Source organism: Lepidochelys kempii, chromosome 5 (genome assembly GCF_965140265.1).
Source record: "Lepidochelys kempii isolate rLepKem1 chromosome 5, rLepKem1.hap2, whole genome shotgun sequence".
Lineage (NCBI taxonomy): Eukaryota > Metazoa > Chordata > Testudines > Cheloniidae > Lepidochelys > Lepidochelys kempii.
Genome location: NC_133260.1, coordinates 13,753,730 through 13,776,710, shown reverse-complemented (window position 1 = coordinate 13,776,710; position 22,981 = coordinate 13,753,730). Strand labels below are relative to the sequence as shown.

Below are 22,981 nucleotides of genomic sequence, written 5' to 3'. Positions count from 1 at the left end.
GCCACAATATAAAAGCACAATTGTGCTACATGTTTGCATTCCTGAAGCAATTAAACCCTTCTCCTTGCTGGGTATCATGCTTATGAATTCACTTTTTAAAAAATGTTTTCAACTGCAATATTTTTCAGCCTTTCAAAGCCATAAGCATCCGCAAAGATAGGGTGAGACGGGCCAGTAAGACCCTTTCAATTAACTTGCAAATTGTGAAGAGGAGTGATATTGAGCAATTGTTGGCAGTATCATTTGTTGGCTTCCCATGTTTGAAGAGGGCAATGACTGTCACTTCATGACAGCTTTTTAGGCTTGTCACCTGCTAAGTATGACTGTCTTTTAAGAGTTCTCAAGGTGAATAACGATGATGATCTACTAAGAAACTCATGCTGCAGACTACAAGCAAACTGCAAGATGCAATATTAATGGTTATGAACTCATTGCTGCTGTGAATGATGTTCAGTGCGGCCTGGGCAGGGTCTTAAAGATGTCTCAGTCCTGAAGGATCCCAAGACCATGGGAATTTCTATTGCTGCAGTAAGAACTTGGACAACTGACCGTAATGAATGCGTGCAAACCTCCAAATCTTGAATGGCTGAAGCCTGCATTTCCATTTTTTCCCCATTTGGCTGTGTACCTTGGTAACTTAAATAGCCACCACTCAGAATAGGGCTATAGCAGACATGATGCAGCTGGTGGACCTCATTTTGCAGATGTCTACCATCTTTGTTTAGGTTCAAAATCAGGGACTTCTTGCTTTGGCAGATAGAACACTGAACGCAAACTGGACCTCTGCTTTCTGATGAAAGACAATAGTGGTTTTCCTCTGAAAACTCAGACAGTGCTTGGAGACTTTGCTTGCAGCCAACACTGTTCTGCTATTCTGCAAGTCAGTTTAGATGTGCATTGCATATGCCGCAGTAATTGTAGAAAGGATACACCATATCTGATCAATCCCAGGACTCTCTGATCGCCTTGTTTATGTTCTTACCAAAGGTGCTGTGAAACATATTTCTCACAGCTATCACATGGTCTATGCTCCTTGTGGCAGCTGAAGAGTATGAGAAGAACTATGATCTGGACACAGCAAAAGCACTAATTGTCATGGAACGCTGCATGCCTGAAAAGATGGAACAAAATAATGGAGGGTCTTCGCTACGCTCATTCTAGTAGTAAAGCCTGGGCACTCCTCTGTGAGCTTGAAGTCACTGACCTGGGAAAAACACTGTCAACCAAAAGTGACAGCCAATGCGACCTCTTGTAGTTCGAAAACCAAAACTGACCCGTTTGGCTAGACAGAAGGTTTAGAAAGAGCTCTTTCTAAACATCCAACAAAGTTCTGCCACTTAACCTGTATATCCCCGTATTCCATAGTAGAAAAACTGAAGGGTCTTGTGGCTACTAAAAAAGGAAAAGCTGCTCGCAAGGATAGCATTGTTAGCATGTTAGAGTAAGGCTGTAGAAGTGATTTTGGGCAGTTGGGAGGAACATCACCACTTTTTACTTAACAGATGTGTTCTCTGTGCATATTCTGATTTAATAGAAGTCAATAGAAGTGTTTTACTTCTGTTAGTCCTGCACAATTGTCAGTGAGTCCAAGAATTTTGCCTGATGAATTATTACCAGTGATGACGCAAAAGTCAAGAATTTTTGCTTGATGTTCAGATCCCAGGCTGTTTGCAGGACTGACAGGAAAAACACTTAAAATAAAATAAAATTTTAAAAAAAAATTTGTAAACCAGGCATGCTTGAGCTAGCGTTTTATTGAGAGAGAGTGAACCCTTAAAACGCCATTTTTACTGTCAGTTTGAAGTACACATCAAGCTCTACAAATTAATATTTAGAGGTTGGCTGCAGCCAAGCCCTAAACAGAGCTTTACTTGGTGTAATTAGTTCCATATGAGTTTTTTACATGAAATATATCAAGATAATTAACTACTGATTTTGTGTGTGAAAGAGAACTGGTTTTAAAATAAAACAGACTTGGATTATGCATAATCCCATTTAGTAGACCCAGGAAGGCTCTTGAGACTGAAAACAAACAACTCGCTGTGTGTATTTGAGAATTAAGGATTTGGAGGGCAAATAGACTCTTATGGTTGATTTTAGAGTAACAGCCGTGTTAGTCTGTATTCGCAAAAAGAAAAGGAGTACTTGTGGCACCTTAGAGACTAACCAATTTATTTGAGCGTAAGCTTTCGTGAGCTACAGCTCACTTCATCGGATGCATCCGATGAAGTGAGCTGTAGCTCACGAAAGCTCATGCTCAGATAAATTGGTTAGCCTCTAAGGTGCCACAAGTACTCCTTTTCTTTTTTCTTATGGTTGAGCAGCTAAGGAGTATAGTTATTTCCATATGACTTTTTGAAGGGATGAGTAGTTCATATATTTGCATACTAGCAATGTAGTGGTTTTTTTTTTTTTATCTTAAAAAACCAAACCACATGTAGGCTAATGTAATACTCCTGCCTTTCCAAATGATCATGAGACTTTTACCAGCTCAGGCTCCCCCTCAACCCCCCCAAAACAAAAACAGCCTATGGGCCCACCCTTGGCTCCCTTTCTGCATAGTAAGAAAAACTTGTTTATTATTTGTTTAATATTTAATAAAACTTGTTTAATATTTTATGGATCCTGATCCTTCCCAAAATCTGAGATTTCTGGACTACTGCCCTCTTTAGATGCTGGCAGCCCAGGCTGTTATGCGGCTCAGAGACTTGGCCATGCCACTTATGACCTTGCCCCCAAATTCTCTGCCTCCAGTGGTACAATCAACATGGCAGTTCAGGGCTTCCAAGTTGCCTGTTGCAATCCTAGTTTTTATAGGCAATCTTTGGAGCCATAGCGGCAAAACCCACACCCACTCTTTTCTACTTTTAAGAGATGAAAATTTCATGGGCCTTTTCTCACTGACAGGGAGGACAAATGGAGAGCCCCCAGACTTGTAAACAAGTCTGAACTGCTTCAGTATTATGGGTGAGATTGGTCCCAGAAAAGAAATCCATAAGGTAACACATTTTGCACCCTGTTCTCATGTTAAAATAATTACCACCACAAATGGCCAAGTAGGAGTCAGTAAGAGGATTCTGCCATTAGTCTGATTTCCTCCCTGCCTCCTTAAATATTCATAAGGGGGATCTCCAGGCATATTTAGGCCTTGTCTACACTACAAAGTTTTGTTGGCAAAAGTTATGCCGCTTTAATTAAAGCTCTGTGGCATGTCTACACTAGCTCCTTGTGTCACCAGAGTGCATCCACATTCTTGCATCAACAGAGAGCAGTGCATTGTGGGTAGCTATCCCACTGTGCAACTAGCCGCAGGGTGCTTTGGGAAGGGTTTGCAATGCCTCGGGGGGAGGAATAGCTCAGTGGTTTGAGCTTTGGCCTGCTAAACCCAAGGATTGTGAGTTCAATCCTTGAGGGGGCCATTTAGGGATCTGGGGCAAAAATTGGGGATTGGCCCTGCTTTGAGCAGGGGGTTGGACTAGATGACCTCCTGAGGTCCCTTCCAACCCTGATATTCTGTGATTGGGCAGGTACAATGTCACATGACACAGATTTCTCAATCCCATGTTCCAGGTATCCTAGTAGATTGTCAGCTGCTTTTCAATTGAAATGTTGGGGGGAGGTAGAGGAGAGTGGTGTGTGTGGGGCAGGGGAGACATCAGGCTGACTGACCTATCCTATCAGACCCCAGCTCGGCTAAGCAGTCTCTTCCCCAAGTCTCTTCTGGCCTGCCTGCCTGGGGTTTTCTGTGATTCCCTCCGAATTCTCCCACAGCCTCTTCAGCTGCTGGAAGTGACATCCTGAGCAGCTCTGTGAGCTCTCCCTGCTGAGGAATGTCAAAGCAGCACAGCAGTTGTCCTGTTCTCCCCCGCTCCCCTGTGTTCCTAGTGCAGGGCAGAACAGGAGCATTCCACATTAATGATTTGCTCTTTGTTCCCCAAAGGGAGCTGCACGCTCAGCTGTCAGATACTTCCTGGAGCTTTGAAAGGGAAGGGGCGCAGGGCAGCAGAGTTCAAAACAGTGAGCAGAGAGGTCACGGCAGGCATTGTGGGATACTGGTGGAAGCCAGTTATGTCGACAAAACAAACAGCAGTGTCTACACTGATGCCTTGTCACTTTGCCACAAAAAGCTTTATGCCTCTCGTTGAGGTGGTTTTATTTTGGCTGCAAAACAGCTGAGTTTTGCCACCAAAATAGCTAAGTAGTGTGTGCATGCCTCCCGTGTTGTTGGCAAAAGCTTTATATTGTAGACAAGGTCTTCGTATAGATGGTTTTCTTTAGCATTGAGGTCTGGTAGTTTCCAAAGGTGTAACTTTCTTCACCACTCCTGGGATTAAAGCAGTTTTCCAGTGAATCGTTGTTCTCCACCTGGCCAATAACAGCTTGTGCACATGCTTGTCTGATAACTACTTACTGTAATATCTCAAACTCTACTTATATTTTTATGAGGATATGTGGGAGGAAATGCAGGGTTGATGTTTGCTTTGCATGTTCGCCTGACACCCAGCGAAAATTTTGGGACACTTCAACCCTGTATAGTCCCTTGTAAAATCTAGGAATAAAATAAACCTAGTTTTCCAAGCTTCTGAAGAGGGCAAAAATGTCATTTTAGTATTAAATGTAATTTTAATATTAAGCTATCTGACTATAATTGAATGATTCATATCCATTTCTCATTGATAATTGCATGCAATCAGCAGCAACTCCATTATTATGTGACCTTTGTTTTGTTCAAGAAAGCAGAGTTGTGGACTCTATTAACTCACCACCCATGCAATCATTTGGACTTTTATTAGTGGACCATTCTGTTTTAAAGCTGCTTTGCATGTCTTCTCTCAGTACAGAGCAGTATTCAGAGGTTCCAAGAGAAGTTTTTTATCTTTGCTTTAACACCTCAGCAAGTCAGAGAAATCTGCATTTCCAGGTAAGAGGGAGTGCCTGGCATTCATTTGTGAGCATGTGTTAAATCACTGCTTTTGCAAAGTTGCAGGGGAGTTTCAGAAAAATCTTCCTTCACATCTCTTCGCCTGTGGAACAACCTTTCAAGTAAAGTGGTGGGTGGGAGCCTATTATTCAGTACACCTAAAACTAGTGTTTGTACAAACACATAATGGTTATGTTGGGGGACAATCCTACATCATCAGGGAGTTAGATAAGAAGATGGGACCTGATTATTTGAAATCAAATAGCCTTCATGGCTGCTGCAAGAGTGGCAGACTGTTTTCTTCCCGTGTTCCCTGGTTGCTGGTAGGGATGTAAAATATTAACTGGTTAACCGGTAAGTATTAGTCTAACCGTTAACCCACCCTAACCATTAACCCCATGTGTGCGGGTCTCGACCAGGTTCTGGCAAGAGGTGATTATGGCAACCAAGAAAGGGTAGGCATCACGAGGGTCAGTGGGAGCCTACCCCTGTCTTAAAGGGGCTGCGTTGATATTAATGCTCTAGCCCAACAGGGTTTTTGTCCCAGGGGCTTTGCAGGGATGGGGGAGGGTGGGCACGGCCAGCCAGGCAGGGTGTGCGTGTTTGGCCAGGGAGGTGGGCAAGGGCTGCGGGCCCTGTCGGAGGGGGGTAAAGTCGTCCCCTGGCTTCTCCCTGTGCCACTGGAAGGGGTTTGGCTGCAGAGGCAGTCTGCACACTGGTAAGGAAAGCTGCTGCTGGGGTGGCATGGAGTGTGTGCGGACGCCGCATCGGGACAAACTAGGTACCTGTGGCCCCTATCCCTTTTCCTGGGTACTGAGGATGTGAGGGAGGTCCTGGGCCCCCTCAACTACTCTAGGCTCTCTTGGCTAGGCCTGTTGTCACCCCTGGTATGAGCTCAGCTGCCCTTCCCATCTGTCTGGGGCAAGGCAGGGAGGGGAGATACGCCATCCTCGGAACAAAGGTGCTGCCTGAAATGGAGAGAGTCCTGCACATGAGGCCCGAATCTCTGTTTAAACTATTAAATCTGTTATCTTTTAAAACGATATTTACATCACTAGTTGCTGGGGTGGGATGCTGCTTCTACCCTCTATCCTTGTTTGTCAGTGGAGTGCGGTAGGGAGGACCTCCTTTGGGCTGGTTTTCCCGCCTCAGGTGGCATCGGATTTTTTTTTCTCCCCTCTCTCTTCACGACTTCCTTGGAGTCCCAAGACCTTGCACAGACCTAGTTTATCCTTTTAATTAATACAAATAGATTGTTTTGGTTACAAGTGCTTTGTTCTTGTACTACATGGGTAGTGTAGTAATGAGAAACTTCAGAGTCTTGAAAGTAACTAGAGATGTTGGAGCAGGTCTGTCCTTTTTTAAAATGTGATAAATTGGGGTGTGAGATTTTGTTTCCCCTCCAATCCCTGCCCCTCTCTTTCTCTCAATGGACTTCCTTTTTTTAATTTTTCCCTCAACAGGGACTTCTTGCCAGGGGGCAGGAGGGACTACACAGTCCAAGTTCAGCTAAGGTGATATAAGGTTTTTCTTACATTAAGTTTGTACTTGATTATTTTAATTCAAATATATTTTAACACATATAAATAGTTTTGAGTGTAACTCACTTAAAAATGAAATTTCTCTTTTGGAAATAGGTTATGCTTAGCAGAGACTAGCTGCCCTCAAGAAGATAACTATCCCAATAGTTTGTGCATTAAAGTAAATGGGAAGTTATTTCCATTGCCGGTAAGTTGTTGAAATTCTATTCAATATGTAGCTTTTGCTGATAGATTTGTGTCCTTAAAGTCTAAAGTGGGGGAGAAAAAGGGCCTGACTTTTTTCAAAAATATGCTCACAAATTTATGCCTAATTTGCCTGTACAGTTACTGATCTATACATCGGGCATTTTTAGGCACTGATGATCACTAAGATACCAATGCTAATATTTATCATTTTACATGTTAAAAGTACTATGTAGATATTAATTAATTTTGGTCCATTTGTGACAAAGATAAATTGCAGCATAAAGATTCATCTTAAAAATTCTGACTGTGGCTGTGAGGGAAGCCTCTCTACTTAGCATCTGCAAAATCTTATCAGGTTTGCTTTGGTTGTATGCAGTCTGTTTTTAATCTGAGTGTGCTTTCTTTTTTTTTGTGCTCAGTAGATGGCTTGAATTCCTGGAGTTGTGAGGAAATTTGGCTCCAAAATTTGAGCCATTTATAGCTGTTGGTATATAGCAATATTCATGGTGAGGATGAAGGACAGACAAATACTAGGCCAATAGACAAATACAAACATTGACAAAAAGTGGTGGAGCCAAACAATGTTAGCAACTGTGGGAAACTTTTTTTGCAAAATCTCCCAAGCACAAAGAAGGCTAATGTGAGACTCATTTCTACGGGCAGGTGTTTTCATAACAGTTAACATTTGGGCAAGGTCGTGACTTGTATGCACTAGAACTCTGAAGCTTGAGGGTAGATGAAAATGGAGGAGAACATTTCCCATTTACAGATGATCTTTGTACAGCTCTGTAAAGCTGTACAGAACTTTTCTATATTGATAACCGTTTCGGGACAGAGCATGGAACTTGATGCATACCCAATCACTAGACTGAAGTAAAGATCTCTTTGCTAGTGATTAAAAGAGACTTATTGGGATGGGAGAGAAGGGTAGGTTTGTAACTGATTTGTGATGGCAAAATACAAAATGAGTGCCAAAAAATAACTCTGTATAAAAACTTCTGTTTTCCAAAAACCTTGTAATGGTGTCTCTTTGGTAGATTTCAGAGTACAGTCAGAGGAGTTCCTAAAATTTTAGAGAGACATTTCTTTTCTTCCTTATTGCAGGGATATGCTCCACCACCAAAAAATGGAATTGAGCAGAAGCGACCCGGCCGCCCGTTGAATATTACATCTCTAGTTAGATTATCATCAGCAGTGCCAAATCAGATCTCCATTTCTTGGGCATCTGAAATTGGAAAGGTAAACTATGTTCTTTGAAGTATGAGATTTCCACTCTCTTCCCATCCAGTAGCTTGCTAGGAAGAAAACATTTATCTTAGAAGCTTTAATAAAAAGTTAAATAGTTTACAGGAATGTAGGGCTTGCAGAAAAGTTCCATAGAGCGTGTGCATGATTAATGACTATAGGAGAAAATCTGGTGCCGTTGAAGTCAATGGCAAAACTCCAATGAGTTCAGCAGTGCCAGCATTTCACCTGAAACTTATTAAAGTAAAACAATAATGTAAAAGGATTTAGAATTCCTTCAGAGAACAGTTTTTTTATTCTTCACTGTTTGTAGTGAGATGAATAATAAAAATGACTAGTAATGAAAGGAACTTGCCATTTCCTAACTTGATATAGTTTGTGACAAAGAAAATGCTCTGTAGCATGAGTCTTCTATGAGGCAGTTGGCCATTAAGATCAGTGAGAGAAATCAGTGGGCACAGGAGCAGACATTTTGAAAATGACCAGACATGCCTTGTCTCCAGCCACCCTCATACAGACATGCGTTTGAGTTTCCTATTTTCTACCCAAATGCTGTTCATTTTTCAGTAATGTTTTCATGAAACCAATTTTAATTTCACAATTTAGTAAATAAAAGAAGTTACTTGAACATAGCTAAGTCTCCGGTTTTTCTCTCACACTAAGTTCAGTGGCACTGCTCATGATAAAACTGAGCATGTGCATAATTATCTGTGGTTATAATGAGTAGCATATCATCCTCTGTTGCAAATAGAGCCTGGTCCCTCAAGGGGCTGAGTGACTTCAGGGTGGGTGGAGAGGAAGAGACTCAAAGTAATTCTCTCCTTTCCCTAGTCTCCATTTTTCTAAGGGAGCTGTGGTATACCTTTTAATTTATATAAGCTTTAATTGTTTCTAGTGGAAAAGAGTATTTTGAACTCCAAGTGGCAGGGAGGCCAGCGTGCGTGAGCACCACCACCCCCCGCACTCCAGCCCCCCCCACTCCCCCCCCAAAAGCAGCTCTAGAAAATCTCACTTTCTTGTGAAAATACAAAGGCCACTGTCAAGTAATTTAGGATTTAAGATTTTTTTTTCAAAAGAGACATATATTAATAGAACTGTTTTCATGATCCTTTTTAAAAATTCACATGAAAACTGTTTGTTAGAATTGAAACTTATCTTCAGTGTGTGTGCAGTTCAGATATTAAAGCATTCTACCCATGCATGGAAACCAGAAAGATAAACTGATCAGTTTATTTTCACTGCCTGTGATGAAAGTGGAGTGCAATAAGTAAGCCACATAAATTGTGTAAAGTAAAATGAGACTAGGAACTGCTGAAAGATGAGGCTTTTTTAAAAAACAAAACACTGCAAGTGGAAAAAGAGGGAGTCAGCCATACAAAGTTATAGACTCATGTAAATTTTCATGGAGAAGACAAATAAGCAAAAAGAACAGACTGAGTTTGAGCTACGCTATCAAAAAAAGTGTGCTTACGGTGGGTTTGTTAACCTATACTAGCTAATGTAAGTTAAAGTAGCAATGAAGACATGACAACTCTGACTTGATCTTGGGTTAGTAGCTCAAGTTCAGCCCCAGGCTCCCATATGGGCTTTAGCTTTAAGTTGCTACCTCGAGTTAAAAGCAGAGTTGCCATGTCTTCATTGCTTATTTTAACCCGAGTTAATACATTTATTTGTAGTGTAGACATACTTTCAAGAGGCTAAAGGGAACAAGGGTGTTTTAGAAAAAAATGTATTAGAGGAAAAATTAGTTCTAAAAGGAATTTGGTTTTAATAAAGGAGGGAAATCAATGATGGCTGAAAGGTTGATACTGAATTTGTTTTTTAAAATGTCTTTGACAAGAAAGCTAAAGGAAAGAGTTCGGACAACTAGGAGGTGAGGAAGACCATATTAAAATGGCTATTGATAAAGAGCAGGTAAGGGATACTTGAAAAATTTCAAGATCTATAATTTAGTTGGTGTGGAAGATAGTCGCCCTGTGATTATTAAGTGAAGTTAGCAAGGAACTTGCTGTATGACTGACACCCCAGTTCTAAAGTTGGGAAAACTGATGAGATGCCAGAAACATGTAGTATCTTTACTCAAAAAAGGAACAAGGTTTGATCTTGACAACTACATTCTGTAAAATAAATATTAGAGAGGAAGACAACCTGTAATGATTCCCTCATAGTATTCAGCATTTATGTGAAGCCAGTGGGAAAGCTGGTTAGACAACTTAGGTCTAGTGACATTATAGCCCATCTCATTTCAAATATACTACAACTGATGCTAAATGCATCAAGCCATCTGCATAGCAACATGGATTGCTGCAGATACATCAATGCGGTATTCTCTGTGCACTGGTTCCCAAGGCTCCTTTTGTGCAAAGTGTGAAGTACTCTGACACTGAAGCCTGTGGGACTACTTATAAGATGTAATCTAAGCACACGGTGAAGTCCTTTGCTAGATCCAAGTCAGAATGCTCAACATCTTGCAGGATTGAGCCCTGAATTCAGTAGTCTGGTTCAAGGTCTCTGTCATGAAATTAGAAACCTTTCATGGTATTGATCCCAGCTTCTGAGAAATCCCCTCTCCCTCAGTGATCATAACCTCCCACAATAGCTACATTCACCGGTGATAAATCTGTTAACTGATAGTGGAAGTCTTGTGAATGCAGAACTTTCACAGGAGCTGGATCTACACTCTGGAAATTGTGCCTGCAAGAGACAAGTATGATCACAGACTGCTTTAGAACTCATTCAAAAACTCTCTCTCCCCCTTCCCCCCGGCTTCCCTCAGTCCCCTCACATGCATGTAGACAACTTTTGTGCACCCAGACATGACTATTCCTTCAACAGGTTTCAAAGGAAGAAATGTTTTTGTTTCTATTTTTAAATACTTAGGAGTGTTTCTGTATTTAAATAGGAGGCACTCTGATACTACAGTGATGGGAGCCATAAGACCACAGCTAAAAGAAAAGAAAACTGGCTGTGAAGAACTGTAAACAAAGGGTTATAAGCAGCACATTTTGTTGGAGGGGAAGTGTCTTTTGGGGGTACTGTAGTGTCTTAACCTTCATCAGTGAGCTGAAAGAAGTGATAAGTGAGTTAATGAAATGAGCAGATGGTATGAATTAGGGAGCAGTGGTAAACACCAGTGAGGACCGAAAATTGCAAACTGAGATCTGATTTAGAAAATATAAGCAAGGAAAAATAGACCAAAACAGGTCAATAATGGAGAAACCTCAAAAGTAGTAATAGTACAAGAATACACCAGACTAGGCTTGATTTTGCTATGAAACAGTAGTAAATAGACCAATACCTTCACATATGTGGCGCAAAGTTATATCATAGCCCAGGAAGGTAATGGGTGTGACCACACCTGAAATAGTGTGCTCTGTTCTGAGTTTGACCAAAAAGATGGTGACAAATTGAAGGGAGTTCAGAGGAGAGCATGTAAAGTTATTTGAGGCCAAGAGTGCTAAATTTGCAGGAAGAGTGAGTTAAATATTGTTTCATTCATTTGAGTGATAGTTATGTGTGGGATATGCCTTCTAACATTGCCAGCATATAAATAACAAGAACAGGTGGAGGTATTGTTTGACATTGTAAAAGGAAGTATAACTGGGAGTACAGGGTTGCAGGTAAGAAGGGGAAAACTTAGGGTAAATCGGGGAAAATTTTCTGCTGGTGAGATCTGTAGTACTGAGGAATAGTCTTTCAAGTGAAGTATCAGAGTTCAGTTCTTCTAATACAATTTAGACAATACGAGATATTAATAACTACTACAGAGAACTATTGCACACTGGAGGTAGGATAGAAGAAATTAAATAATCTATCTCTACATTATTACTTTTTCCCTGAAGCAAACTCCCGTCTTGAGCTCTGATCCACTCTGCTACTGGTATTGGAGATGTCTAGACATATTACTCTCCTGCAGTTGTTCATTTGGGAGCCTGCTAAAGAGATGTGGGAGAAAGTAATAGTGTTAGAATTAGTCTGAAATCTGCACTAATAATGATTATGTGGGCAGGCATGTGCTTTTGTATAAACAGTTTTATATTCTGTTTTGGGTCACCTTTTGAGATACCTACCATAAAACTGACAAACACATGACTTGACATTTGGCCAAGTTCTCTGTTGGTGTAAGAGGGTGGAACTTTGTGAAGAGGTGCACTGTCTTGAACCAATTGTGAATTTATCCCACTGATTGCAATAGCTTCAAACTTTGGTCAGCAAATTAATAAATGGCTTTATTTAGGAAGAAATTCCATTTCTGCACCATCATTAATCTATAGAAATATTTCAAAAAGGTGTGACCAACGGAGAACTGATTTACATTTAATTCTACTAGCATATTTAAATCTTACTGTATTGTGAGGTATGTCTGTTACTGCATGAAATAAAACTGGTTGTTTTTGTATTTTTTTTGTTTTTGATTTAAAAGGCAGGGAAACAAAAATGATTAGGGGACTGGAACACATGAGTTATGAGGAGAGGCTGAGGAAACTGGGGATGTTTAGTCTACAGAAGAGAAGAATGAGGGGGGATTTGATAACTGCTTTCAACTCCTTAAAGGGGGTTCCAAAGAGGATGGCTCTAGACTGTTCTCAATGGTAGCAGATGACAGAACAAGGAGTAATGGTCTCAAGTTGCAGTGGGGAGATTTAGTTTGGATATTAGGAAAAACTTTTTCACTAGGAGGGTGGTGAAACACTGGAATGCGTTACCTAGGGAGGTGGTGGAATCTCCTTCCTTAGAAGTTTTTAAGGTCAGGCTTGACAAAGCCCTGGCTGGGATGATTTAATTGGGGATCAGTCCTGCTTTGAGCAGGGGGTTGGACTAGATGACCTCCTGAGGTCCCTTCCAACTGTGATATTCTATGATTCTATGAAACTTTTCCATCCTTAATCATATTTTTCTTCCTTTGTAGAATTACTCCATGTCTGTATATCTTGTTCGGCAGCTCACTTCAGCCATGCTTTTGCAGAGGTTAAAAATGAAAGGTATCAGAAACCCAGACCATTCCAGAGCACTAAGTAAGTTGGTTGAATTTTTCTAATTTTTTGGTTTTTTTTGGTTTTTTTTTTTTAGAGAGATCTAGAATTGGTGAAAGGTACCAGATTTACAGAAGTCTTCTATCCCCAGTAGAGAGAGAGCTTGCACTGCTTTTGCTCATTCCAGACCATGTGGGAACACCTACTCAATGCCTGGATACTCTCCTGATATTGCTAAGAGCACCTCTGCAGTGGTGGGCTGTAAAATATAGCACTTCTGTTGGCATCAATATCCATTAATCTCTCCACATGTATGAGGTGCCGTTCACCTTCCTGTGACGTGTAAAGAATTTTTTGGAGGCCCCCTTCAAAGGTTGTACTTGATTCAGCCTATATATAGGTTAGGGCCTGCTCTTGCAAACAATACTGTGTCTAGTGCTAACTGCTGTGGGTCATCGGTGGGATTACTCTTGATGGCAGTAAGTACTCTGCCTGCCAGTGTTTGCAGGTTTGGGCCTTAAGCAAGGAAATCAATGCAAATTTGATACTTGCTGCAAGCAGATTTCCCAGCTTCTCAATATAGATGGCTTTACATGAAAATTAAACCGTATATTAATGAGTATCTACTCAAACACCTGAGTGGTAAGAGTGGCATTTTTAAAAATGATTATGTAATATAATTTAAATTGTGTTTTTCATTGTACTAGTTAAAGAAAAGCTTACTGCCGATCCTGATAGTGAAATTGCCACAACCAGTTTGCGGGTATCTCTGATGTGTCCTGTAAGTAAAGTTGTGAAGTATAATATGCAATTAAATTTTGGGGGGAATCATTCTTTATTTTCGTTCATCTTAAATTCAAAGTTGGATTATTGTAAAAAGTACCCACAACTCAGAACTCTGTAAAATAGCTTTTACTGTAAGAGGGATTTCTATAATATAGTAAGTGGTATGTTGTTTTTTAAATACAAACAGTAGTCAACAAGTGAGAGCATTAAAGTGCTGTGAGAGCATCCAGTGCAACATACTTGATCATGTGTACCTCTCAAGACCTTTTAAACAGGAGAAGATGTATTATCATCTCTCCCCACCCTTACCCCCCCTTTTTTTTAAGAGGGTGAAACTGAGGCATTAAAATTGACATGACTCATCTAGAGTTTCTCAGCAGATAAATGGCAGAGCTGAGCATAGAAATTAGATCTCCTGACTCAAATGTTCTACCTACTATACCACACTACCACCTTTTTATAAGAATAAGCCAACTCTTGAGCACTTTGTCACTGAATGTTACCCAAGCATAAGACCTACAAATAACTTTGGGATTCTCTTTCAGCCTATTTAAATTGAAATCATGCAGGAAATAATGCTTCAGTCTGTAGTATTGTAATCTTTTTAACAAGAACACGATGCCTGGGAATCAGAACTCTTTTTAAGTTTTATTCTCGGCTCAGTCATGATTTGTTTGTGTGACTGTGACCAGCTGAGTGATCTGCTTTGTTCAGTTTACCCATTATAAAGTGGGTATAATACCAATTCAGAAGTCAGACTTCACTAATCAGTGTTCATAAAGCACTTTGAGATCCTGGGATAAAAGGTACAAAATATTATGACTACTTCAAACATTTTACCATAACAAAATTTTAGCAATAGAACACGGACATAGGGCCAGCACAATCTGCTATTAAAAATGTCTGTGCTGGGCCTTGACATTTAGAAACATTGGTTTTGCCTCTGTGAATGACACAATCCTGTATTCTTTCTGCACATGCAACTCCTGTTGATTTTGATAGGATTTATGGGCATACCAGGACCTTGGGACTGGGCACTTATTTACCAACAGGAAACCATTCTTATCCCGTGATTGGTTTATTTCATTGTTATCTCTGAAAATGTATTTCAGTTCCCTCTTGTCTGTCATGCTGATACTTGTTTCTATTGCATCTCTTGCAGCTGGGAAAAATGAGACTGACAATCCCATGCCGTGCTGTTACCTGCACACATCTGCAATGTTTTGATGCTGCTCTTTACCTACAAATGAATGAAAAGAAACCCACCTGGATTTGTCCTGTCTGTGACAAAAAGGCAGCTTATGAGAGTTTAATATTAGATGGGTAAGAGATTGAGTTTGTCACTTAGCTTTTTTACAGTAGTTCTGTATCTTAGAATGTGAATATAGCAAGTACAAACCTATGCTATGCTTTCAACATTGAGATTTTCAGTTTCTGGCTATCTTATTTCAGTGTTACTTTATTTCCTTGAATATTCAGAGATGTCAGTGCCAGAAGGGACCATTTATGATCATCTAAGCTCACCTTTTACATAACACCAGACCACAGAGCCTCCTCCATAGTTCCTGCATGAAGCCTATAACTTCTGTTTGAGCTATAGCAGATCTCTTAGAAACACATGAGTCTTGACTTAGACATCAAGTGATGGAGAATCCACCATGTCACTAGGTGTTTACATAGGCAGGCTGTACTTCTGAAATCTTTGCATGGAATTGGACTGTAAAATATTCTGTAACTGCTTCAATCAATGTCAAGCATTTATTCCAAGGCTATAATTTTATCTTTAATCCCTATTACTCCCCTGAAAAGGTTCATAAATACCAGTAATGCTCCCCAGGTGGAGTGGGTGTAGGCTGTGGTATTCTGAACAGAGTTGAAATCTATAGAGAAGGACAGCTGTAGTGGTGTGATTGTAGAATAATGTTGTAATACCCCAGGTAGATGAAATTTTTTTTTTCTCTCCGTAGCTTCCTTGATGTAATTCACACTCCATCATAGCTGGCTTTTAACTTCATTACTTCTGATTTAGCTCAGGACTGCAAACAAAACCAAAGCAACTCAACTTTATTTTCCAGGCTCTTTATGGAAATCCTCAATGAATGTTCCGATGTGGATGAGATTAAATTTCAAGAGGATGGTTCTTGGTGTCCTATGAGGCCTAAGAAGGAAGCCCTGAAAGTGTCCAGTCCTCAGTGTACCAAAATAGAAAGTATGTATATTTGGGTACTGAATATCAAACGGATAAAAATATCCAAACATTATAGACTCTCAGATGTAATGAGGATAACCCTTTTAGCTACCAGCAAAGACTATGGGAGCTTAGTATCCTGGCCCTTCACCCATTCAGATTTTAAAAGAACATCCCTTTCTCTCTCAGAATATTCTTTCATGTTGATTCTTTTGGGAAATGGACCGTTCATTATTCCTGGGAGAGGCCCAAGAAGCAGTTTGTTCCCCTCGGTTTAACACAGAGATGCACTGGATGATCCAGGTCTTTCTGGGGCTGGTCTTCACTATGGCACTAAATCAGCACCACTGCGATTGATTCAGTGGCGTCAATTTAGCGGGTCTGCTGAAGACACAATAAGTCAATGGGAGAGCGCTCTCCTAGCGACATAGCATGGTGTAGACACTGCAGGAAGTTGATGTAAGTTACGTCACTTGAGTGTGGTCTTTTTACACCCCTGAGCGACGTAATGTACGTCGACTTAGGCGGTAGTGTAGACAAGCCTTTGTAGCACCTAATCTTTGGTGTAGGGAGTAGAAATCCCAAGGTTGCTTCTGAATTCTGATTTCATATATAGAGGCCAGAAGGGCAATGTTTCAGGTCAGTAGGGTAGAATTTGAGAAGCTATTCGTACCACAAATGGAAATGGCTTATGTTAACATCGCTTAAACAATCATGCTTTTTCTTTAGGTTCCAGTGTTGTCAGCAAACCATGTTCTGTGACAGTGGCCAATGAATTAAACAAGAAGAAAGTAGATGTTATCGACTTGACAATAGAAAGCTCTTCTGATGAAGAGGAAGATCCTCCTGCCAAAAGGAAATGCCTATTTATGTCTGAAACACAAGGAAGCCCAACCAAAGGGTTTGTTAATTTTAAAGTTAGTTGTTATTCTGTAATGTCTCAGATAAGCTAACATGTGGATGGACTTATAAATATCTCTTCTGGATGCAGTTCCAAATTTCCACATCAGAACTTTTGTTAGCCTTCTGCAAGAAGTAGCCTGTATTAATATATGGTATCTTCGTACAGGTGATTATTTTATATAGTTTTACATCACACAGAGATTTGCCCTCACTTGCTGTGTATGCAGTAATGTACTCTCTTGGTGTGATAGCTGTGGCAGTGGGGGTTCCCTGTGCAAAATGCTAATGCGTTCCTGCTAAACTAGCTTTCGTTTAAGGGTTGAAAATACCACAAATAGTAAAGGGCCTGCCTCCTGAATATCTGTAGTGCTGTTTCATTGATATGCTTAAGTCCAGCATGTCAGCCTTGGAAGGGGAAACCCTATACTGTGTTGAATCAACTCCTAGATTTTCCTTCCAAAGTCTGCATGCAGCTGAATTTCTTAAACCTGATAATCAGCCAGAAGAGAGACAGGGAACACTGTGTGTGAGAGAGAAAAGTTAAGTGGGATAGAAGAAGCAGCAATGGGAGTTAAGGACCAAAAAAACAACCACCACCCCAGAAGATTGGCGAAGATGGCAAAAAGCCATCCTGCTAAAAACAAGAAGGCCATATTCACTCCTGGTTACAATTCTGTTGCTTGAGTAGAGTTACAAGGGGGATGGATTTTGTTCAGTGGCTCTTGTCAGGCACAGTCAGAAGTGCTGCTTCCTAAAAGTTCTCTTATCTCCTCATCTCCACGTTTTTCCCAGGTAGACACAGGATTCCTAACTTCCAGTGAAGTTCTTACCATTACCAACATTTCTTTCTCTTCTGGGTCCCTCCCATTTTTTACATCACTCAACTGCAGTCCCTGACTACAACTTCCCATCAGGGCTTTTCAGTTGGAGTACTCTGGGGTCCTGAGAGACTTTCAGTTACTCATCTAAAGAAGGGGAGTATTTGTTAGGCTGACCATTATTAGAGCTGAGCATTGCTCCACCAACCCATTCCAGAGGGTCAACCTTCTGGCATTACTGACTGGTCACAATCAAATTTCCTACAACATTTGAGAGTCACAGCATAGTCACTCATGTCTTTCCTCAAGTCAATTCTTCACCCCATGCCCAAAACTTACTACTTTTCTCCCTTCTGCCACCTGATGAAATATTGAGCATGCCCTGTTCACACTGCAGCAACGGGTGTTTACTGCTCTTTTGCAAGTCTATAGTTGAAATTACTTTTTCATAGATTTCCAGTGGAGACCCTCTTTGAATTCCCATCACTTGTTGTGAGAGCAGCAGAGGAGTCAGACTTCTTCCCCTCTCAGTACTGATTGTAAATAGTCCTAAATATCTTCAGGAAAGAATAGGTTTAATAGTAACCTCAGATGCCAGTGACTTCCTTTCATAGTGCTGCTGCTGCCACTTTTTGGCAAGATGGGTGGAACCAGCCATATGTTTATGTCCTATGTTGGTCTGAAGTATTCCTGTCTGTTTTCTGAGCACAAAAACATCAGCTCTACTTCTGTAGAATTAAGGTGTCTCTTAAGCCATATTTTCAGTGTCTAGAAATGTGTGCATTGTGGCATCTTTCGTGTGTAAGTTTCTATCACTGACTTGGGGTTACAAAAAGATCTTCAAATATTTGAGGGGATAGTTGGCCCTGTGAGTTACTGTACTGTCTTGGACCTTTGGAGAGCTGAATTTAACTCTTGCTTTAAGTTGTGAATGAAGATGAGTTTGGTCTTTTCATACCATACATTGGTAAGAGAGGACTGATAAATGCTGGACCAACTTTGTGGCACTAGAGATCAGCATTGAGAAACATGGGCGTAGCGATACGTGGGGAAGCTTAAACAAGTGCCAGCTTGGTCGTGGCTCCAGCTGGTTCTGTCAGTTCCTCACTTCCCCAGAGTACTTAATTCACTTACAAATATCCATTTATATTCCTGGATGATAGTGTTATAAATGACCTGAAGCCCTGTACTTTGTTTTAATGCCAACTTGCTCCTATGTCACAGCTGCTGTTGAGAGCCAAGATACGTTCATGTTATAATGAAGACTGTTATGAAAGAGGAGATTAGAGTGGAATACTGTGTAGTGAGTAGCCACACTATAGTTGTGTTGTAACATAGTGACCTTGTGAATGAGAATGCGCTGTGGTGCAGAATTTCTCTCCTCTTAACTAACAGCCAGATTGTTTGTTTGTAATTTCCCATGTTGTTTAAAACAGGGTTCTCATGTATCAGCCATCTACTGTAAGAGTGCCCAGTGTGACAACAGTTGATCCTGCTGCTATTCCTCCTTCGTTAACAGACTACTCAGTACCATTCCACCACTCACAGATATCCAGTATGTCATCAGACTTGCCAGGTAGGTGGTGGTGAATTTTTTTTTTTTAAACCTGTTCCAACACTCTGATAACTGAGGTATTGCCTTACTGAGCCAGATTACACTGAGTGCTGCACTGATGCTACATCTAAACAAGAACAGTGCAAGCAGGTCACAAGGGTGTCTTTCCACACTCAGATTCCAGGCGTATAGCTTCCAAAATGGTGATGTCAAAAACAATGCTCTAATGAGCACAAACTCGAGTTTGTGTGTTGGTAAATCAGCTAGAGGAGAAGCCTCACCATGATGGATTAGGTTTTGTTAGTGTGATCACCTGGCTGATGTGCTTTAAAAACACGAGACAGGAAGAGTATAAGCATCTAAAGTTGTGACAGCTCACCTCAACCTTATCTTGCCTCTAGACAAGGAGAGAAACCTTTTACTTCTATCTAGCTGGTTGAGGTTTGCTCCTAGTGTTACTCTGTCTAGCCTAGGAAAAAGGTTAAGGTGTGAGCTACAATGTGTAAGCTCTGACCTCTGTTGCCTTTTTTTATCTAGACATACCCTAAATGCCCATGATGCATTCTTCAACACTGCTGCTAATAGCAATCAGAAGGTGGGAAATGGTGGTATTTTCTATCCTTGCTCTTTACAAGAATGCTGTTTGTGAGGATTCTTGGAATTCTTTCTACCTACACTAGTACACAGAGCCTTGGAAAATGGTTTCAGCCAACACCCACCCCTTTCCCTGACCTGTCCGTGTCCTCCCTGCTGCACTTGTGCCTTTTTTTTCCCCTGTTCCAGCCCCCACCTGGATGATGGTATCGGGATAGATCTCCTCCTCTGTGTTTCACTGCGCTCTCTGGTTCTTTTATTGCTCCCTCCCTCCCAACATGCCTCCCTTAAGAAAACCCAGTGTCTTTCTGTAGAATACTTAGAAAAGCCTTCAGTTCACCTTTAATTCTCTCCTTAAGGTTAAAGTGAATTAAAGTTCTAGAATTTCACAATGAGTTGTGGATCCCTTATGGGCGCTGTAGAGAAATCTCCTGAAACAAATCTCCCATCCATTTTTCTCAGTGGGTGGGGGGAGAGACAGCCTGCTGGTGAGGGAACACCATTGCCTAGATCCAGTTGGAGGTGAGGGCTGGCTGGCAAGGGAGGGAGTAGGAGGTGAGTTCTACAGTAGCCCATTCCATTCTCTATTCTTTTGTCTTTCTTTCTGTCAATATGGGGAAGGCAAGGCCAGGATTTTCAAAAATACAAGACTAAAGTCTCTCTAGCATTGGTAGGCTTCTGTTTTTGAAAGTTCTACCCTAAATGCTTAAGCACTGAAGGTGTATAGGATGGAAGAAATTCAGTCACTGCCCCTTGAAGCTTGTAGTTTGAACTGCTTCTGCATTCCTAATGTTTCCAGACAGCTTTAACACCATAGGGATGATGTTAGAAGTGTTTCCTTGCTGGCTGCTGTTGGATGGAGGAGAGGCCTGCTGTTTGGTGGTGGACTTACTTCTCTACAGCATGCTTAATATTATGACTCACTTTATGTCCAATTGATAAGTTATGGTCACACAGTGAATCTTGTGCTATGCTAAACTTGCGCTATGCTAAACTTGCATACACTTGCAATATCTCCAATTAGCTACCTCCTCATCTATGCAACTATGTTAAAATCACCCCAGTATATCCAGTGCCTTGCATAATGACAGGTTTCAGAGTAGCAGCTGTTGAGAGTCAAAAAGAAAAGGAGGACTTGTGACACCTTCGAGACTAACAAATTTATTTGAGCATAAGCTTTCGTGAGCTACAGCTCACTTCATCAGATGGAATCCACTGAATGCATCCGATGAAGTGAGCTGTAGCTCACGAAAGCACATGCTCAAATAAATTTGTTAGTCTCTAAAGTGCCACAAGCACTCCTTTTCTTTTTCCAGTATATCCAGTGAATCACCATCATCGCTGTACCTTCATGTAGGGGAAAAACCCACTTATAACTAGACAACTTTATTTTTCCTGGCTCCTGATAATTTGAGACGGGTGTTATCACATGTCCTTCACTAAGTACTCTATAGCTAACACTAAGCAATTTAACTATGATAAAACGTTTCTTAAAGCTGTACAACTCTTGATAACAGAGGAGACAACATTAATCTCTTATCTTTTTAGGTTTGGATTTTCTTTCACTAATCCCAGTTGATCCACAGGTATGTTTCCTGGCTGCACTGATGGCCTTTAATTTTTTAATGTTTTGTTTTTCATGGTTATACACTTCAGAAAAATGAATTGCAAACTATCCGGACTAGTCGGGTCCTCCTCTTAGTCTGATTAGTGGTCCGATTAGTCAGGAATCCTTCTTAAACAGTGGCTAGTATCAAACTTTGAGAGGAAGGCACAAAGCATCCCATGATAGACCAGTATAGAATCCCTTTTCAATAAGGGAAGACTCCCTCTCTCCCCTCCCCCCAAATCCTCAGGTAGGTAGGTAGCTAGTGTCCTTTTCCCAGAAACATGAAAGTTTCTGTCCCTTTGTAATGTAACTGACTCTAGGTCGGGTATCAGACGTATTACAATCCAGTCCCCTGCATAGGCAGGAGGCTATATCAGATATTAAATAGATACTACACTTGATCTTGATCTTAATTAAATGGCCAAGACAAGAGTAGGATTTGAGACAGATTCTGATCCTCTCCTGAGCTTTCAGGACAACTGTCATCTGTCCAGTCCTTGGAGAAAAAGGAAGTACTTAATGTTGCGGTGTCCGATAGTACTTTGTGTCAGATGGGCAGGGGCATGCCCAGGAATTTAAATGTGAACACTTTTGGAGGGACACTAAACACACACAAATGACAGGTTTGAGTGGACCCCCGCCCCCGTTTCTCGCAATGCCCAGCAGCATCTCCCCCTGCAGCCTGGGCAAGAAGGAAGCAGCAGGGCACCTGGTCACAGGCTCCTCCTCCCCCCGTCGTTTCTCTCCCCCCTTCCCCCCACTCCTACAGCTGCAACCTACTGCTGCTTCTGTGCTCCTGGAGTCCCAGTGCTGCTGCCTGCTTTGCAGACACAGCTGAGGTGAGTCAGGGGCTGGAGGCAGAGGCAACATGGACTCCCAGTAGCAGGGAAGGAGAAGCAGCAGGCTGCAGCTGTAGGGATGGGGGCAGGAGGAGCTCAGCCAGCAGCCCTGCCACTTTCTCCTGGCCCAAGGCTGCAGAAACACACATATGGGGGGGGGCTCTTGCCCTCCTTTTTGCATGTCCCTGCAGATGGACCCTATAGCAGGGGACTCAGTTGGGGATCCAAAGGCTGCCAAGCTGGGACTGATAGAGGCTGTACACACAGGATATAGATTGAATATATTGGTGTAAATCAACTTCTCCAGCCAATTCAGACATTACAGTCTGATTCCAAACACTTGCTGTGACCTGAGGTCCCAGGGTGGGATGGTTTTGAAGACACCACAACAGTATGAATCCATTTAAAAACTAGTATAGTACGTTTTTAGAGTGCATCAAGTAGGTAAAGACTGAAGATGTTCTGATCCCTTTTGGGTATGAACTCATTCAAACCTGCTAGAGATTAGTAGTGCCTTAAACATTCCTCCCTGTATTCAACCATAATAATGCTAGTTTAAAAGGAGGTTCTGCCAATTCAGGAAACCTGTTTCGAATTTGCATGAGTTTAGTATACAAAAAAAAAAAATCCGACTTACAGCCCATTTGTCATTGGTAAAATGTTCTTAGAGTCAAGTATCTCTTCCTGTTAAGTGGCTGCACTTCAGTGGCGTGGATGAACTGATTCTTGTAGACACACAATTTGCAAAGCACTCTTGTGTCATTCAGGATTAAAAGTGCTATGTAAATATAAGGTGATTACACAAATGACAGGAGACCCTCTT

At 41.3% G+C, this 22,981-nt stretch overlaps 2 protein-coding genes across 10 annotated transcripts in view; one reads left to right on the top strand and one right to left on the bottom strand.

The window, feature by feature from the left end:
* Window positions 1-22,981, top strand: part of PIAS2 (protein inhibitor of activated STAT 2) — a 54,364-nt gene that overhangs the window by 20,297 nt on the left and 11,086 nt on the right. For 8 of the 9 annotated variants that reach the window (XR_012158838.1, XM_073343470.1, XM_073343475.1 and 5 more), the window contains 11 exons: window positions 4,837-4,921; window positions 6,385-6,435; window positions 6,559-6,649; window positions 7,753-7,887; window positions 12,803-12,908; window positions 13,574-13,647; window positions 14,815-14,975; window positions 15,728-15,861; window positions 16,570-16,741; window positions 18,998-19,137; window positions 21,259-21,296. Coding sequence is in view for 8 of the 9 variants with exons in the window: in XM_073343470.1 (XP_073199571.1) it covers window positions 4,837-4,921; window positions 6,385-6,435; window positions 6,559-6,649; window positions 7,753-7,887; window positions 12,803-12,908; window positions 13,574-13,647; window positions 14,815-14,975; window positions 15,728-15,861; window positions 16,570-16,741; window positions 18,998-19,137; window positions 21,259-21,296 (1,187 nt within the window). In the remaining variant the exon portion in view is untranslated. The remainder of the gene's footprint in view (window positions 1-4,836; window positions 4,922-6,384; window positions 6,436-6,558; window positions 6,650-7,752; window positions 7,888-12,802; window positions 12,909-13,573; window positions 13,648-14,814; window positions 14,976-15,727; window positions 15,862-16,569; window positions 16,742-18,997; window positions 19,138-21,258; window positions 21,297-22,981) is intronic. The other variant, XM_073343474.1, reaches the window with a different exon arrangement.
* Window positions 1-22,981, bottom strand: part of LOC140911119 (uncharacterized) — a 36,217-nt gene that overhangs the window by 2,791 nt on the left and 10,445 nt on the right. The gene's annotated exons all lie outside the window — the stretch shown is intronic.